Source organism: Dromiciops gliroides, chromosome 3 (assembly GCF_019393635.1).
Source record: "Dromiciops gliroides isolate mDroGli1 chromosome 3, mDroGli1.pri, whole genome shotgun sequence".
NCBI lineage: Eukaryota > Metazoa > Chordata > Mammalia > Microbiotheria > Microbiotheriidae > Dromiciops > Dromiciops gliroides.
Window position 1 is genome coordinate 419,271,183 of NC_057863.1, and position 19,827 is coordinate 419,291,009.

Consider the following 19,827-nt stretch of genomic DNA (forward strand, 5'->3'; position numbering starts at 1 on the left):
GAGATCATAAAAAAGAGAAAAGGACCCACATGTACAAAAATATTTATAGCTGCTCTTTTTGTGGTGGCAAGGAATTGGAAATTGAGGAGCTGCCCATGAATTGGAGAATGGCTGAACAAGTTGTGGTATAAGAATGTAATGGAATACTATTGTGCTGTAAGAAATGATGAGCAGGAAGATTTCAGAAAAACCTGGAAAGACTTACATGAACTGATGCTGAGTGAGATGAGCAGAACCAGGAGAACATTGTACAAAGTAATGGCAACATTGTGTGATGATCAACTATGACAGACTTAACTCTTCTCAGCAATGCAATGATCCAAGATACATGGATTCATGATGGAAAATATTCTCCACATCCAGAAAAAAGAACTGTGGATTCTAAATGCAGATTGAACCATACTGTTTCTACTTTTTTTTTTTAGGTTTTCCTCTTTTGTTCTGATTCTTCTTTCACAACATGACTAATGCAGAAATATGTTTAATGTGATTGTACATATGTAACCTATATCAAACTGCTTTCTGTCTTGGGGAGTGGGGAGGGAGAAAAATTTGGAACTAAAAATCTTATGAAAACAAATGTTGAAAACTATCTTTACATGTAACTGGAAAATAATAAAATGCTTTTATGATAATTTTTAAAAAAAATTTAAAACAATTTTTTAAAAGTAGGGGAGAAATGAAAAGTAGCAGGATCACTCTGACAGAAATGTAGAGAATAAATTGGAGATGAAAACTGAAGTTTGGGGGGGGGGAGACCATTAGAAGGGGCAGCTAGATTGCACCGGATAGAGCACCGGCCCTGGAGTCAAGAGGACTTGAGTTCAAATCTGACCTCAGACACTTAACACTTACTAGCTGTGTGACCCTGGGCAAGTCACTTAACCCCAATTGCCTCTTCAAAAAAAAAAAAAAAGTACAGATAACATTTTGGGGCAGCTAGGTGGTGCAGTGAATAGAACACCAGCCCTGGAGTCAGGAGTACCTGAGTTCAAATCCGGCCTCAGGCACTTGACACTTACTAGCTGTGTGACCCTGGGCAAGTCACTTAACCCCAACTGCCTCACTAAAAATAAATAGATAGACAGATAGATAGATAGACAGACAGACAGACAGACAGACAGACAGACAGACAGACAGACAGACAGACAGATAGATAGATAGATAGATAGATAGATAGATAGATAGATAAAAGAAGGCAACTGCAATAGTCTAGGCAAAGGGTAATTAATTAGGGCCTGAATTAAAGAGTTGTAATTGGGATGTAAAGAAAGCTGAGTAGCATATCTTATGGATTTAGGATCAAGAGAATTTAGTGACTAATAGGACTTGGCAGAGAAGACAATGGAGAGGGAAGGGAAGAATTCTAAACTGATTTTAAGTTTTCCAAACTTAGTGATTCATGGTGCCATCAACAGAAAGAAAACTAGACAAAAAGCAGTTTTTATTGTTTTATTTTTTAATAATGAGTTAGGTTTTATTGATGATGAGCTTGAGGTACAAGAGGACACCAATGGAAGTGTCCAGAAGTTAACTGGAAATGAAGAGATTAAGGGAGTTAATGCTAAACACATAGAGATTTGGGAGTCAGAATACAGATATGGTAGTTTTAGCTGTGAAAGTAGATGAGAATCCAGGAAGATGGAAAAAGGAAGTTCAAAAATAATATATTTGGGAAACACCTACATTAGGGAAAATGGAGGAAAAAGAAACTTGTAAAGAGTGACCAGAAATGTAAAAAGAGAACCAATAGCATGAAGCCAACAAAGGAATGAATGTCAAACATATCTACTAGTGACCGGTGTCAAATGCTGCAGAAGTCAGAGGATGAGGGTAAATAGTCATTAGATTTAGCATGGATAAGTGCTCACTCTAAAAAATAACTTACTTCTTAAGGAAACCAAAACAGAGTACTAATCTATTTGTGTTTGTTGGGATGAGGTTGGAACCATCAGGAGTTAGTACATGGGATCAAAGATCAGTAGTGTGAGATAACTGGCTAAGAATTGCATGCTGACAATAAAACTTTATTTCAAGTACACTTAGAGAGAAACTGAAACTGGGTGAGTTTCAATGCACACAAATGGGCCAGGATAAAGGAGGTGATCTCCATAATCATATTAAATAGGGGTAATTATGAAGATGCAGAGGAGAAAAGGGAGGGTACTTAGTGGGCAAAGGAGGGGAAGAAGTGGTAACTCTATGCTTGCAGGTAATATTTAATGTTATAGAACCCTGAAACAATCAACATAGGTGTGTTGGACTTAAGAGTATATATTAGATTATTCAATCTAAGGGATTTGTGCACCACATGGATGATAAAAATTTTAACAAATGTTTACATCACTGGTGTCTGGACAGATGGCAAGGGTGAGACAAAATTAAGGGAAAGAAGACTGGACCTAACAATGTTAACCCAATGGATTGATATATTCATAGAAAATGGTATAGAACTTTCAAAAAAAGGAGTAAGGTAGGTGGCACGGTGGACAGAGTTCCAGTCCTGAAGTCAGGAAGACCTGAGTTCACATCCAGCTTCAAACATTTACTAGCTGTATGACCCTGGGCAAGTCATTTAACCTGTTTGCCTCAGTTTCTTCAACTGTAAAATGGGCATACGAGGACCTAACTTGAAAGATTGTTGTGAGGATCAAATGCAAATATTTGTAAAGCACTTAGTGTGCCTGGCACATAGTAAGCACTATATAAATGTTTATTCCCTACTCTACCCTCAGACAAAGTAGAAAATTGATGATTTTGATAAACCAAAAAATTCTAAAGAGATAAATTGATTTCTATGCAATTAGAATTATTTGCAATTTTTCTTCTATTTCCTCTTCTAGCCAAGTTCTAGTAATCCAGCAACAGGACAGAGTGATGAAACAGTTGAGCATCTGTGTACATAGATCTCATGTGTGGACACACTATGCAATTGCACCTTGGTTCTTACAGCAGCAAGGTGTTCTTTCTACTCCATTTTCATTTCAGTCCCCAGAGACTATTCCAAATGTTATCTCTTTTCAAGCCTCCAAAAGCATGCTCTCCTCGACCCTCTTAGTTGAGGCCCTTTATTTAAAAAAAAAAAAAGAGGCTATTTGCCAGAATTCTTCTCCCTTCCTCCTTTTCTGAGAACAATTTCTCATCATTGCAGAGGTCTTAAGGTTATCTTCCCATTTCCTGCAGGCTCTGTTAAAGAAGTAGTTGCCTAACTAAGGCAACACCTCTATGTGTACCCTTCAATCCCCCCCCCTTTTAGCAGATTGTCTCTACTGTTGTCCCTTCTATCACTCTAATCTTCCTTTTCTTATCTACTGCTTCCTTCTCTGCTACTTTACAAACAATTCCAAGGCTTTTCATACTTAAAAAAATCTTTACCAGATTCCAACATTCCTATTGTACTATATTCTTCCTCCTCTTTTCAGCCAATCTTCTTGGAAAAGAAAAAAAAATCTATACTCAATACTTCCACTTTCTCTCCTCTCACTTTCTTCTAACCCTCTGTAATTTGTTCTTATCATTGGACTGAAACTTCTCTCCATAGTTCTTGATGATTTCTTAATTGGAAAAGCTAATGGAACTTTTCTCATTTCCTCATCAATCTAATGAATCCATTCTCACTTTTCATTCTTCTTGACCTCTTTGCAACATTTGACACTGTTGATCCCATGCTCCTCCTGGAGATTCTCTATCTGGGTTTTTATGATACAGTTCTCTCCCATTTCTTCTCCTACCTCACTACTTCCCAATCTTCTTTGTTAGCTCATGATCCATGTGACATCACCTAAGAGTGGGGGTTTATCAAAGCTTTGTCCTGGACCCTCTTCTCTGTTCTTTATACATTCACTCCCTTGGTGACCTCATTAGCTCCTGTGGGTTCAATTATCAGCTCTATGCAGATGACTCCAAGATCTACATTGATATACAGAACAATATAATTCTGGTCTTTCTCCCAAGTCCTAGTTCCACATCATTGACACCAATTAAATGCTTCAAACTGGCTATCTTGGAGGCATTTCCAAAATAGAATCTCATTATATTTCACCCTTTATTCCTGACAAACCTATGTTTCTTCCAACTTCTCTATTACTGTCTAAGGCATTACCATTCTTCTCAATCACTCCAAATAATGCAACCAATTACCAAATCTTATTGCTTCTTTCTACTTGACATCATACACAGTTACCACCCTAGTTCAGGACCTCATCATCTCTTAGCTGGACTACTGAAATAGTTTCTTTCTTCAATATTTCTCATAATATACAATTTTTTTTTTTTGGTGAGGCAATTGGGGTTAAGTGACTTGCCCAGGGTCACACAGCTAGTAAGTGTTAAGTGTCTAAGGCCATATTTGAACTCAGGTCCTTCTGAATCCAGGGCCAGTGCTCTATCCACTGAGCCACCTAGCTGCCCCCTGAAATAGTTTCTTAATTGGGCTTCCCAACTTAAGCCTCTCTCCATTCCAATTTATCCACATAGCCATCTTAAGGCAGAGGATGGTCTAATTATGTTACTTTCCTGTTCAACATATTCCACTGATACCATCTTGTCCTCAAAATCAAATGAAACCCTTCTTTTTGGCAGTTTAAGCTCTTTACAACCTGGTCTCTTCCTACCTTTCAAATCTTCTGGAAGAAGGAGGAAAAGGGGCACATCTTCATTATTCCCCACCCTGTGAACACACACACACACACACACACACACACATTCTCTCTCTCTCATAGGTTAATTCATTGATCTTTTTTATGTAGAAAAAAAATCTTTTTCTTAGGAAGTAAATTAAATCAGAGATTATAAAGCTATCAAAGATGCAGGTAAATTTGCATGTTCTTTTTCTTTCCTTTCTATTCACCACTATTGCTACCTCTAGGTGGCCTGATTTATTTTTCTTCTAGTTTGTCTATATTGGCTACAACCCTTAATTAAAAGGTTAACATTTGGGGGCAGCTAGGTGGCACAGTGGATAAAGCACCGGCCCCGGATTCAGGAAGACCTGAGTTCAAATCCAGCCTCAGACACTTACACTTACTAGCTGTGTGACCCTGGGAAAGTCACTTAACCCTCATTGTCCCACACAAAAAATAATAAATAAAATAAAAGGCTAATAACATTTACAAATCTAGAATTCCAATTTTAGAGAAAACTTTTCTTAAAGTTTTTCAGAGGTGTTTGTCCTTTCACCAGGTAAACAAAGTATCTAGATCCACCATTTAGGAAATATATCTTCTTGCTTTCTGCCCTGTCTCTGGAATTAGACTCTCTTGAATATGTAAACTTTTTGAGTTGAGATATTGTTTGAACTTTCATCCCGAAACCACAGCATCCTCACTGGTATGTGCTTCACATGACCCACTACATTACAGCCAGCTCTGGCCATGCTTTGCTTTACTATCTAACCATCTTCTCACCTGCCACCTATAAGGATTGGAATTATGCCACCTGCTGGAGAGCTACTCTAGGAAAGCTCCGCCATAAGGAGAAAGTGTCTGAGGGCAAGTCATGTGGCTTTTTTTTGGTGTCAGGAAGTGATGTGTGTTCATGGGTACTGGCAATCAAGGCTACCAACCAATTTGCTTGGAGCTGTGTGTGCGTGTGGGGGGGACGTTCCCAGCTTCACAGGAGGTGTTGGGCCCTTTTTGTTCCTGACCTCACCATGGTGGGTCGGATGATGGGGTCTCTTAGAAATAGTTAGATTTTTACCTTTCTCTCTGATCCTGATGCTCTTTAATAAATACTTAACACTTAAATAATCTTGCTAAAGCTTATAATTTATTAGAGACCACTCATTAGATATTTTAGACAGACTAGCTAGAATTTTAGCCCCTTACAGATGGCTGACCACGAAGAGGAAAGCTGAACCTCAATCTTCTGATCTTCTGGTTAGATAAGAAATTTCCCCTACCCTGTCTCTTTAGTACTCCTAAGTATTGGCTGTTTTCTATTTAAATTTTCAAATGGGTTCTTTTCAACTCCCTAAGTACCCTGTTTCTGATTTTAATCTGTTTAACTGCTTTGTTTTTGTGGATTTTCTATTTTTATTTTAATTTTGTTGGAAGAGCCAGCAAGGTGCTCACACAAGGGAATATAAATATTCCCCCCCTCTCCCAACCATGCCTTTTCAGAGAAACCTCTGGCTCCTGCATTTTTTTCAAATTCTAACACTAACCATTTCTCTCCTCCAAATACCCTCTGACTCCCTCTGAGTCCTCCTCATTTGGAATCAGTACTGCCATTGCTACTAGAAAGAGTATATCAATTTACTCCCCTAACAATCCCTATAACTTTCTAAACCACAATACCCTCCATCCTCAACACCATACTTCCTTATCTCTACCACCTTCCCCAATTAAAATGTAATTTCCTTTAGGACAGGACCTGGATTGTTTTTCCTTTGTATACCTAGTGATTAGCACAAAGCCTGGTACATAATAAATATTCCTCCCTCTCACTCAGGCCTTAAACCTCCTACTAATTCTTTGGGAAACTTGCTTCATTCTGGTAAACTAACAATTCCATAGTGTTCATTGTTTTCTAATTAAAAAATAATAACTTTATAAAGAAAAACTCACATAATTCCTAATGGTTCAAGTACAAAGCTAAGGAGCAATTTCTGCTGACCTGATAGTTTAGGGATGCAGTTCCACGGAAGAACTTCATTAGTTGCAAAGTTACTTGTCCTTTGGTAAAAAGGAAAACATCTTGAACCACCAAATTAAAACCTATTATATACTGAACCTGGACTTTATCCCCTACAAGAGAACATAATGCACTCTGAAATATTAAAGAACCATGTCATGTGCCTCAAGAAGAAAAAACAACAAAAACTTGCAATGTTTCTCCCTAACATAGCTATTAAGCAGGAGTAAATGTCGACAGGAGGAAGAAGGAATGAGAGGTTAGGTTAAAGTTTATATTATACAAGACAGACACTGAAAAGATGCACATTGGCTTTAGAGGAAAGTAGCTTTTTCTCTCACTCTGATACCCTGTCCCAATTTTACAGAACTAATTTTAAGAAAAGTCAGCTTCTACTTTAGGAGTCTGGCCAGCCAATGATCTAGGATTCTCCTGGCCAGGACTCTCATGACAAAAGATCACATGATAAAAAAAAATTTTTACTATTATCATTGAGATGTCTTGGGACACTTTAACAAATAGGTATAAAATACCTACAATGTAGAAAAATGAATGGGAGAGAATAAAAACTTAAAAGGGAGTATTTATTGGATTCTGGTAATTTTTTACTAAAATATTGGATGCCAGTGACTGACATATGAGAAACGGATAGGACATAATGGAGTTCTTGATTTTCATAAATATTTATATGTCTATAAAGAAATGGGATTTTAAAAACACTGACATATAGAAAAAGGAGAATGAGTAAAATAGTGAATGTCTTTTAATACCAGTTTGGTTTATTTTACTGTGAATTTTATTCATAATAGAATTTTAGAAGGTGGCATATATATATATGTTGATATAGATTTATATACAAATGCATATATACACATAACATACACACACACACATATACATAAAATCTTTGTGTATGCAAGTACCTTAAGCCACCAGGTGGGGGAAAATATTGCAAACATTTTATTTCCAAATATCTGACTATATGTGAACATCTTGATATTAGAAAGGCAAATCTAATAATACAATTAAAGTATTCATTTTCTGTTGTGTTGCATTATGCAAAATATGCTATGCCTGTTTAAATCAGAGGTTCTTAGGGTCTCTGAACTTTTTTTTTAAATGTTCTGATAATGTAATTTCATTACAATTGGTTTCCTTTGTAATCCTGCACATGCATTTAAAAACATTATTCTGAGGAGTACATAGGCTTCACCTGATTGCCAAAGGAGTCTATGAAAGAAAAAAGGTTAAGAGCTTCTGTTCTAAATCAATTAAGAACACCATGCTATTTTATTTTTTGAATACTTATTCTGGACATTTAATTTCAAAATGGTGATTTCTGTGCTCAGTCATAATGGGTAGCTACTATTCAGAGACTGATAAACAGAATTATTGATTTAGTTTTAAAAGTCTCTAATGTTGATAATATAAAATATAATTAATCCAGAATTACACTACATCATGCAATTACATAGAATATTGGGATATTAACTCTTTTGAGTTGTCTAGATTACTGTCACATGTCTAGTCCTAGTGAAACGATATATCATTTAAATAAAACAAATAATAAAGTGATGCTTTTAAATTGAAAAGCAGAATGGAAAATCTCTAACATCAAACTTAAATCAGGAAACAGTAAGGGCTGCACCAAATGAAAATTAGAAACAAAGTAATGCCAGGAAGGGATCCTAGACGTGCCAGAAAATCATTTTCCATTTTCATAAGTAATTAATATTTTTTTTCATCTAATGAGTCATATAGAATGGAAACAACTAAGTATTCTGGTCACATGTAAAATCTGGAAACTTACTTCATTCTTTCCTCTTCACTCAATGTCTTCCACAGTTCTTCAATTTGTACTGTCATATCCTCTATGTGGGTCTTTGAATTTTCACTGAGATATTTTGCACGCTGATCTTGAATAAAAAGGGCTCTTGCTGAAATGGGCTTCTTAACTACTCGGTTGCTAATTAAATCATAGGCTGTAAGCTGCCCACATTTGTCATCTATCACATTTGATTTCTTTTTATTGGGGCTTTTACTGGGACTCTTCTGTTCAGGAGTTTGTTGATTACAGTTTATATTTATATCAGATGTTAAACCTTTTTCTGGTGGCACAAAAATTTTCACAGGTTCAATGTTCTTTCCTACTATATCTTTAAGCGCACTTCCCTTACTCCAGTCATCTGCATAGATTTCAAAAGATGTTTCAGATACTGTTGCTTCCTCATTTTTTTCCATTTCATTAACAGAACTGTCTTCACTGCCATTTACAGACTGAATATACTTTAAAGCATCTAGATTAAACGTTTCACTCTGTTGGTCCTGCTTATCCTTACATGATGAAAAATTATTTATGAAGGCATCTTGACATGTATTTTGATTTGCCTTATCAGTGCTAGAAATTTCACCATTGAAACCATGAGGATTATCATGACAAATTATCTGATGCTTTAAGCAGACCTCAGTGTTATTTCCCGATTCACAATTTTGCATGTCATGTTGGAATGAAAAGGTTGAAATATCAACATTTGGATAACTATTTCCAGATGATTCCATTTCATTAACATGCACATCTGTTAGTACTGTTCTGTTAACAGCCATGTCAACTGAGGAAACATCTGCTTTATTATTTTCACGAGAATTTGTACTAGGTAGTGGTCCATACCATGATGTCAACACATTTTCAACAGCAATTAAGACAGATTCCTGAAAATGAAAGTCATCAAATGTTAGAATAAATCATTTATAAAATAATTAATAGATGAGTAGGAAACATGACAAAAATAAGAGAACATCTGTATATAAACCTGCAGCTACAGAATGATTCTACAAACCCCATTTACATATGATCTCTCAGTTTTGTAATCTCTTACCTTTCAACTTATACATTAGATGCATTTTGGCATAAAAAAATATATAAAGTCAGTATGACTAACTATAAAAACATAAATTAGTAGTTCAGTTTCACAGGCCATGTAGCCAAGTATTTTATTTTTGATAAAAACGCTAAAGCATGTTTTGTGTAAGGGCATTATTGCTTATCATGACATGCACAGAAAACGTTAAGAATTTAGCTCAGCAGCCATCCCTAGGGTTCTCTAATAACCTGTTATGGATCAATGAATTTTACTTAAGTCTTTCTGAACCTATTTGTATTTTTCAATCTATGGTTGGTCTTTGGGGTAATGCGTTTCATAAATTTAATATTTCCTTTTATTTATACTAAAATTCTCTTTTTCAAACTTCAAAGGATACTTTCTTCCCCCTGTCATTTCTTTCCCTTATCTTCCCCTTCCCTTCTTATCTTCTTTTGCTTTTCTCCCCTCCCGTTCCTGATGTGGAATATGGAAAGATTGGTAGGCAAAGGGAAAAAAGGGGTCAAAGAAAGCTCTGTGAAATTAGGTCAAGAAGGAAGTCAAACTTGGCCTCAATTTCTCTAAGTTCTACAATCTGGTAGGTAAGTCATTCTACTCATACCTTTCAGAAGTTTATAAATAAAACTCAATCAAATTCTTCCTCAGACTTCGACTTCCTACACCCAAGAGTTAACATAAATTAGCATGAAGAATATATATGAAATTATGTTACCTTATTTTGTAACAGTACTTGACTTTTATCAGGTGTTAAATTTACATCCACATCAGCTGCAGGCACAACAATTTTCATGAAGAAGACTGGATATGAACGAGTTGACTCTTTTAAGCATTTCTCATTGTAGTAGTGTCGAATTAACTACAAATGTGTTTAGCAAATTTAAGTTAGAGTTGATTGGAAAATAGAGAGGGTGACACCTATTTAAAAATACTGACCACAGGAACACATTTATCAAAGAAATTAAAGTGATGGCAGGTAAAACATGAAGGGTTAATTTCTATTCTAGAGTTCCTTTAGAGACTTTGGATTGTTTATGAAAATCTACGCAAACAACTATGATCAGAGAAAATTCGGTGTCCCAAAGTCACTAAGTTCATGATCCAAAGGAAGTTTTTTAAAAAGAATTCTAGTCCACATAAAATAAATATTCAGTCTGTTTGTAAATGAAAATATATCTAGTTTTGATTCTTGTATCAGATTATTTTTTAATTTTCCAAAATATGGTTACCTTTAAGATGTCTTTTTGATGTACTGGTCGATTGTTTATAAAAATAAAACTCCTTTCTGGGGTTGAAAGATTTGTCAAGGTGTGATCAGAGTCAAGCTTTGGAAGAAATCCACTCAAATAAATCTAAAATTTTAAGAAAAAAGTGAAATATTAATTTAAAAATAATTCATGTGTAATTTTGTTTAAAAAGCTGGCTTATGAAATAGGGTAAGGATAAAGATAGGCACTAGACCTGTGATATCCTCAATATAGGTAACTCTCAGGTGAAGAAGGTCCCTCTACAACTGTAAGATAGCACTTTCGCTGCAATTTCTAGTATTAAAGCAGGGTTTGTTAGCCTTTTTTGTAACAGATTCCTTTGGTAGGTAAAAATAATCTCAATGTTTTGTTTTTTTAAAATTTGACCATAGGTTAATTAATGATTTGCTAAATATACCAGGAAATATAAATGAATTTCAAATAATAGTTAAGAAACAAGGGACTATACATTCCCCTGCTTCTCCCTCCCCCATCAAGGTACTTAGGGAGAGTTAGCTGCTGTTTAACAACCTCATTTAGAGTTAGCCTCTTTCCCCAGTTTTATTTAATAAATAAATGAGTAAAAGTGGGTAGATAACAATACATAATTTTATAAAACTAGTTAACTACATAGTTATATACATAGAACAATGTATATAACATAATTTTATATAACTATATAAATAACTGTACACACATACACATACACAGAGAGACAGACACACAAACTACCCTCCCTACAAAACCAAAATAAAAACACAACTTGATTTAAGGCCTTAATTCCAATATTTTCATGACTAGGGGCATATGACCTAACATTGATCACAGAGTTCAATACTACTCAGTTTTATGTTTACTTTCCCTTATGTCATTCCTTTTCATTACCATCTTTGCTTTCTTTACCCTTCTTCTTCTCTTGTTCTATACCCTTTTCTCTCTCTCTCTCTCTCTCTCTCTCTCTCTCTCTCTCTCTCTCTCTCTCTCTCTCAATGAAAAACAGAAGGGTTGCTGACAGAAGGGAGAAGGAAGGCCAAGAACACTATTAAGCACTATGTTAAATATGAACAAATGAATGAAAAAAGCAATCATTAAACTTGGTCTTGATTTTCACAAGTATGGACACATTCCTTTCTAAAGATCTTCTTGGTTATGAAATTAAAAAGTTAAAAATCACAAACATAAACGTTTGTCAATTATCCCTCTTAAACAAAATCTTCTGTCTCCTTCGAAAGTATCCTTGCTACCCTCCCATCTATACAAAGAATGTGGGAATATTCAGAAAAAAAATACAAAGCTTGTTTTTATATTTGTTATGTCTCATTTGAATTTTGAGGACATGTATGGAAACAGCCAACTTGCAAAATAATCTTAGTGGATTTTTGTTTAATTTTTCAAGTCTCTTGGCACTCAACTTTAACTTTTAAATTAATGTTTTCATTGTTGTTTTTAATACTTCCAGAGTAGCTATAGGTTTGAAATAAGAGGAGGCTTCAGTCAAGGATGACCACAGAGGAGGCAAGGAAAAAGAAGCATGGAAAAAGCCCTTGCTCTATCCATTCAGTTCAACTTAGTTCCCTGGGCAGCCTAGGCTCTGGTTCTATCTAGCCTAGCCATATCCATCCTACCAATGCTTCCTTCTGGCTGTCCCTGGCAACCCATGGTCATCTACTCCCACATCTGATCAGGCCTGCCTCCATGCTACCCAAGTAAGTTCCTTGAGGGCAGGGTCAACTTTCCATTTTTCTTTGTATTCCCAAAGTTTAACAAAGTGCCTGGGACACAATTAGTGCTTAATAAGTTCTTGGTGACTGACTGATGGTCTCCCTTACCCATATGCTCCTATTAAAAAATTAGCCTTCTTCTGTCTCTGCTTCCATGGTGATGGCAAGCTAACCTAATAAATAACTTAATATGCACTAATGGAAGAAGGCTTGGGCAGAGAGTATCTCCTTCCTCCAGGATCTTTCTCCCTTCCCAAGTAACAAATGAATTTTAACTCTGGTTTTTCAAAAATAGTTCTCCTGACCTTAATTGTAAAATTTCTGACTAAATAGAAGAGTGGCTTAGCAAAGAAGCTGTTTTTGGGTAGGCAGAAGGACCCTGAGGCATCTTACAAGACACACAGTGTGGACTGCCACCTAAGAATAAGGTTGTCCTTGAGGTTGCAAATAAGTTTAAGTGTTTAGGGATATGCATTACGGATTACTTCTTTTAGACCACTAAGTGCATTATTGTTGCTGTGCCAAATTTCACCAATTACTGAAAATAAATAAATAAATCCACATGATCCATTACAAATGATACTACTTAATTCATTGTAAAATTTCACAGTACTTATAAATGGTAGTTTAATTTATAAGGTAACATGAGACATCTCTGTAGCACCTGCTGGGCAGCAGGGTGAGGCTGCTGGGTCTTTGAAAGATTTACAGGGTTTATGAATTTCCAAAAAAGACTCTGCCTTAGAAAGGATAATAAGAAATTTTTAAAAATATTCCTAGTATTTCACTTTCTTGATTTTGTCCAATTAAGTGAAAAAAATTATAATTTATGAATAGTAAAAACTTATATGGTTGAGGTTAATCTTAACATTATAATATTCAGTTCATAATACTGAAGTTATATAAAAGTTGAAATCAAAAGGCAAAACCTTAGAAAATATTTCTAGAAAACATTTCTTTGGGGAAGAGACTGTTACACAGCTGGCTGAAATGTTCACTTCATGGTTTTTAGTTCTTCATTAAGTTTAAGAAAACACACTAATTTTTGTGAAAACATTTACCTACAGTGAGGAAATTTCAAGGAATGTGTATTTCTAATTTAAAAAAAGATTCTAAAGCAAATCAGCATGACTTCTACAAGTTCTTTGCCTATGAACAAGCAGACTGAAGTGATCTTGCTGGATATAGTGGAAATTTAAACCAGAAAGAATCCTAGCAGTGTGATGTACCCAGGGCTAACAAACTCTATCTATATGTAAATACAGATATAAATATAAATATAAATACTAGGAAATGCAGCAACTTTTTTTTTGGTGGGGCAATGAGGGTTAAGTGACTTGCCCAGGGTCACACAGCTAGTAAGTGTCAAGTGTCTGAGGCCAAATTTGAACTCAGGTCCTTCTGAATCCAGAGCCAATGCTTTATCCTCTGTGCCACCTAGCTGTCCCTAGCAACTTTCAATTAAATATAGAGGGACTTAAAAAGACAAATTTAAATAACTTAAAGTGAAAATCAGGCAGGGCACAAAGGAGATAAACATCAGGTGAGGAAAAAACATAGGGCAAAAATAAGATGTCTGTTAGAGACAGAAAATTATGTTGTTTTATTAAAGAATTGATTAATAAAGAATAAATTAAAGCAAACATTTTTATTACTTGGTATTAAGAAAAAGTTGATTATAAGGGATGCAGAAAGGCATACAGACTCCTAATGTGTTAACCATGATCAGAGTAACTCCTATGGCACCCAAGAGTAAAGTTAAATAATTGGATACCATTTTAAAATAATGGAGGTGTTCAAGTCATCAGAGTTCAGAACAAAATTTGTGTAAAGAATTGGTAAAAAATTACAGAACTCAGCAATTATTCTTACTAGAAATACATTACAATTGGAAAAGTTCAAATATTCTGCTCATATTTGAAATATTTACCTTAAAAACTCTTCCGATAAGGTCCTGTTCTACTGTCTCAATACTGTAATGAATTGACCCTGAGGTTCTGCAAGGCTATGCCAGTAAGCACATAATCTGCCAAGTTCTACAAAGCTGGAAAGGTTTTAAGTATAGTCCTTGTGACGAATGGACTATATTATGTTGGAAGACTTGACTCTCTTAAGTTTAGAGGGGCTCAGCAGGCTTTTGGTCAGAGAAATTCTTGAAGACTACATACAACCTTAAAGAGGGACTGCAATCTTTGTCAATAGAGGGAGGAGTGCCCACAATGACAAATTTACACATCCTTGAAGTACTGCAGTATAAGTAACCTGTAAGTAACACTATAAGTAAACTGTAGACTAGTCAGTCAGCTTAATCTGAGAAGGTGATCAGGAAAAAAAATGTTTATAATATTTAAACTGACTGGTAAGAGATATTTATATTAAGAAATCTGTCAAACAACTGCATTAGAAGGGTCCTCAGAAAGCATCTAATATAACCTGTATCTGACCAGGATATATTAACAACATATCCAGCAAGTGGTTATCTAGTCTATGTGTTAAATAACCCCCCAAAAGGGGGAACCCTCTGTATCTTTTTTTTTTTTTGGCAGGGCAATGACTTGCCCAGGGTCACACAGCTAGTAAGTGTCAAGTGTCTGAGGATGGATTTGAACTCAGGTCCTCCTGAATCCAGGGCCAGTGCTTTATCAACTGCGCTACCTAGCTGCCCCCCAAACCCACTATATCTTGATGGAAAGATGTAAATAAAATTATGACTTGTTGAGGACAAAAGTCACTTAGATAGGTACTAAGAGAAATTCCTTATAACTCAGTTATTGAAAAATCTTTCCTTTCCTAAATTATATCCTTTAAAATCAGCAGAAAGAAAGAACATTCAAGCCAGACCTACCTCTCACTCCCACTAGGATGTGAAAACTTCCACTGGGATGGCTTGAAATTGGCATCTTTTGCTGGTCAATTCTGCCTGGAGGCAAAGTAGGTAAAAAAGTAGGTATCCACTGCTGCTATCCCTAGGCTGCAAGCTCACCCAGATCACTCAGAGGATGACTGACACAGCAGGTTGGGATGGCTCAAGTCCTGAACCATTTAGGGAAGTGAAACTGGGGTCAGGGGGAGAGAGTACCTATGGTAATGGATCCCCTCCTTCTCCTCAACTGCAACAGACTTTCTGTCCAGGAAACACATTCAAACTCATTTTATTTATGGTTCCAAATTCCATCCCCCTATCATTTCTCCCCCACCCACTGAAAAAGCAAGAAAAATGAAACCCATTATAAATACCTATAGTCAAGAAAAACAAATTCCTGCATTACTTGGGTCCAAATGAAATATGCTTCAATTTGCACTCTGAGTCCATCACCTCTCCTTTCATCATAAGTACTCTGACACTACGGTGGGTTGTTTCTACTGTGCCTGTCAGAGTTCCTAAATTTTCAAAGTTGTTTGTCTTTATAATATTGTTGCTATTGTTTGTTTGTTTTTTTTTTTTTTAGGCAGTGGGGGTTAAGTGACTTGCCCACGGTCACACAGCTAGTAAGTGTCAAGTGTCTGAGGCCGGATCTGAACTCAGGTACTCCTGAATCCAGGGCCGGTGCTTTAACCACTGCGCCATCTAGCTGCCCCCTATTGTTGCTATTGTATAACATGTTCTCCTGATTTGACTCACTTCATTTTTCATCAGTTCATAGAAGTTACTCAGAGGTTTTTCTAAAACTACTCCCTCCATTCTTTCTTTCTTTTTTTTTTTCTTTTGAGGGGTAAGGCAATTGGGATTAAGTGACTTGCCCAGGGTCACACAGCTAGTAAGTGTCATGTGTCTGAGGCCGGATTTGAACTCAGGTCCTCCTGAATCCAGGGCCGGTTCTTTATCCACTGCACCACCTAGCTGCCCCCATGATTTCTTATAGTACAATAGTATTCCATCACATACATACACCATAACTTGTTCAGCCATTCCCCAATTAATGGGAACCTCCTCGGTTTACAACATATGTAGATGAGTCCTCTTCCTTTCTTTATGGGGTACAGAAGTAGTAGTAGGATAGATAGGTATGCAGAGTTTAATAGCTTTTTGGACATAGTTACAAATTGATTTCCAGAAATTCTGGACCAATTCACAGCTCCACCAACAGCACAGTTAAGGTACTGGGTTTGTTTTTTCCCCAAAGCCCCTTGAGTAGCATCTGTCATTTTCCTTTCCTGTCAACTTTGCCAATTTGATGGGAGGTGGGATTTCAGAGTTGTTTTAATTTGCACTTACTTATTATTAGTATTAAGAACATTTTTAATGTGGCTAATGATAGCTTGTATTTCTTCCTCTGAGAACTATCTATTCATATCTTTTGACCATTTTTCAGTTGAGGAATGACTCATTCTTACAAATTTGAATTCGTTTCCCTTTATCTTAGAAATGTGGTGACCTTTGCCAGAGAAATTTTCTTCAAAGATTTTTTCCTCTAATTTTTTTTACTTCCCTTCTAATTTTAGCTATAATGGTTTTGTTTGTACAAAAATTCTTTAATCTTCCATAATCAACATTGTCCATTCTCCCTCCTGTGACCATCTTATTTGGTCATGAACTGTTCCCTTGTCCACAGATTTGACAGGTAATTTCTTTACTTCATTTATGACATCAGCCTTTATGCCTAAATAATCTACCCATTTGGAGCTTGTCTTGGTTAAAAAAAAAAGAGATGCTGGTCTATATCTAGTTTCTGCCAGACTGCTCTCCAGTATTCTGAACAGTTTTTGTCACAGTACGAGCTCTTGCTCCCATGGTGAGAATCCTTGGGTTTATCAACAATATTTGGGTTTAGTGGGTACTGTGCTTATTTGCTTCTGTATATTGTATACCTAATCTTTTCCTTTAATCAACCTCTTTCCTAAATTGTTTTTTTTTAATCAATTATGGCTTTGTTAGTATACTTTGGGACCTAGTACTGCCAAGCCCCTTTCTTCCCACTTTTTCTGTTGTTGGGGTTTTTTTGGTTCTTCAAAGTATGCCTTTGGTAGTTGGAATTGTATGATTTAGGTAGTATTGTCACTTTTATATTGGCTTGGTCTACTCATGAGCAGTTAATATTTATCCAAGTATTCAGATGTCATTATTTGTGTAAAGAGTATTTTGTAATTATGTTCATATAGTTCCTATGTGTGTGTCTTGGCAGAGAAACTCTCAAATATTTTATAATGTCATTAATTATATTAAATGGAATTTTTCTTTCTATCTTTCCTGCTGGTCTTTGTTAGTACCATACCGAAATGCAGATGATTTGTGTTAATTTATTTTATATTCTACAATTTTAAGTTGTTAATTATCACAATAAGTTTTCTAGTTCAAATTCTAGGGTTCTCTAAGTCATCACATACTCAGCAAAAAGTGATAATTTTGTTTCCTCTTTACTTTGTCATATTGCTTTAGCTAGTATTTCTGGCTCTATCCTATAGAGAAATGGTGATAATACATACTCTTGCTTTACCCCAATCTTACCAAAAGGCCTCTAGCTAACCTCCATCACAGATAATGCTGGTTCATGGTTTTAAATAGATATAATTTACCATTTTAAGGAAAGTTTCATTTATTCCTATGTTTCCTAGTATTTATATCATAAAATGGTATTACTGTCAATAACTTTTATATTTACTGATATAATCATATAATTTTTGTTACTTTTTGTTATTAATATTGTCAATTATGTTTATAGTTTTTCTAATGTCAAACCAGCCCTGAATTCCTGGTACAAAACCTTACTCAAGAAACGAATTCTCTGAAAGTTAGAATTGACCAAATAGAAGCTAATGATTCAAAGAGACATCAAGAAATATTAGAACAAAACCAAAAACTAAAAAAAGTACAAGAAAATGTGAGGTAGCTCACGGGGGGGGGGGGGAATGACCTAGAAAATATATCAGAGAGATAATTTAAGAATTATTGGGTTACCTGAAAGTTATAACAACAAAAAAAGATCCTAGATGTAATATTTCATGAAATCATTAAAGAACACTGTTCAGCTATCTTAAAATGAGAGGGCAAAGTAGAAATAGAAAAAACCCACAGATCACTTCTTGAAAAAAAACTCAAAATGAACATTTCTGGGAATATTATATCAAAATTCAGAGCTCTCAACTCAGAGGAAAAAATGCTACAAGCAGTCAGCAAGAAAGAATTCAAATGCCAAAAAGGCATATTCAGAATCACACAAAATGTAGTAGCCACCAAAGCAGCAGAGAGCTTGCAGTGATCTCCCAGAAAATAAAGGATATGGGCTTTTGGTTAGGAATATGTTCCTCAGCAAAACTGAGTATAATCCTATTGGGAGGAGGGGAGAATGAACCTTTAATGAAATAGAGAACTTCCAAGCATTTTGTGAGGGGGGAAAAAAAACAGAGGTGAGAAGAAAATCTGACATATAAACACAGGACTGAGGAGAAGGATAGAAAGGTAAATATGGGAATGCAATCCTAAGGGACCAAACAAGGTTAAAGTGTTTATATTGTTATATAGAGAGATCATCTATGGATAGCCCCTGAGAACTCTGTCATTCTCAGGGGTGATAGAGGGAATTTGATTTTACAGAATGGAAGTGAATCTGTTATGTTTTGATGAACTTAAAGAAAAAGAATAGAAATGATGGGGAAGAAGAATATACTGGGAGAAAAATTATGTCACATACATGGAATGTGCACGTAGAAGTGTATACAATAAGGAGAAGGAGGAAGGATTTAGGGGGTAAGGGAGTGACACTTGAACCTAACACTCATCTGAACCAGTTAAAGGAAGTAAGAATACATATAAACACATACAGTTGAGTATAGAAATACATTTAAGCTTACAGGGAAACAGATGGGAAAAGGATTAGGGGGAATAGGAGGAGGGAATAGGAGAAAAGGTAGATTAAGGAAGGGATTACACAGAAGCAAAATAATCTTCTACAGAGGGACGGATAAAAGAAAGAAGAAAAAGTAGAAGATAATAAGATGTAATCAGCTACAAAATGGAAAAGGATAGAATGGATTAGAAACCAAAACCCAAAACAGAATCCAAAAATATGCTGTTTAAAAGAAAACTACTTGAAACTAAAAAATGCATACAGAATTAAAATAAGGTGCTGAAGCAGAATCTATTTTGCTTTAGCTGAAGTAAAAAGGGCAAGGGTAGCAATCATGATCTCAAAAAAAGCAACAGCAAAAACATACCTAACTAAAAGAGATAAAAAAGGAAACTAAATTTTGCTAAAAGGTTCCACTGACAATGAATTAATGTATCAATACTAAACATGTATGTGCCAAATGGTATACAATCTAAATTCTCAAAGGAACAATGTAAATGAATTGATAGAAAAACCTTAATAGTGTGAGACTTCAATTTACTCCTCTCAGACCTGTATAAATCTA

General features: G+C 35.6%; 1 protein-coding gene across 4 annotated transcripts in view; it reads right to left on the reverse strand.

Annotated features, from left to right (window-relative positions):
• PMS1 (PMS1 homolog 1, mismatch repair system component) overlaps positions 1-19,827 on the reverse strand; it is a 142,586-nt gene that overhangs the window by 22,768 nt on the left and 99,991 nt on the right. For all 4 annotated transcript variants that reach the window (XM_043993294.1, XM_043993293.1, XM_043993295.1 and 1 more), the window contains exons 7-9: positions 10,739-10,861; positions 10,225-10,368; positions 8,444-9,342 (exon numbers count right to left, since the gene is read on the reverse strand). In XM_043993294.1, the coding sequence (XP_043849229.1) occupies positions 8,444-9,342; positions 10,225-10,368; positions 10,739-10,861 (1,166 nt within the window). The remainder of the gene's footprint in view (positions 1-8,443; positions 9,343-10,224; positions 10,369-10,738; positions 10,862-19,827) is intronic.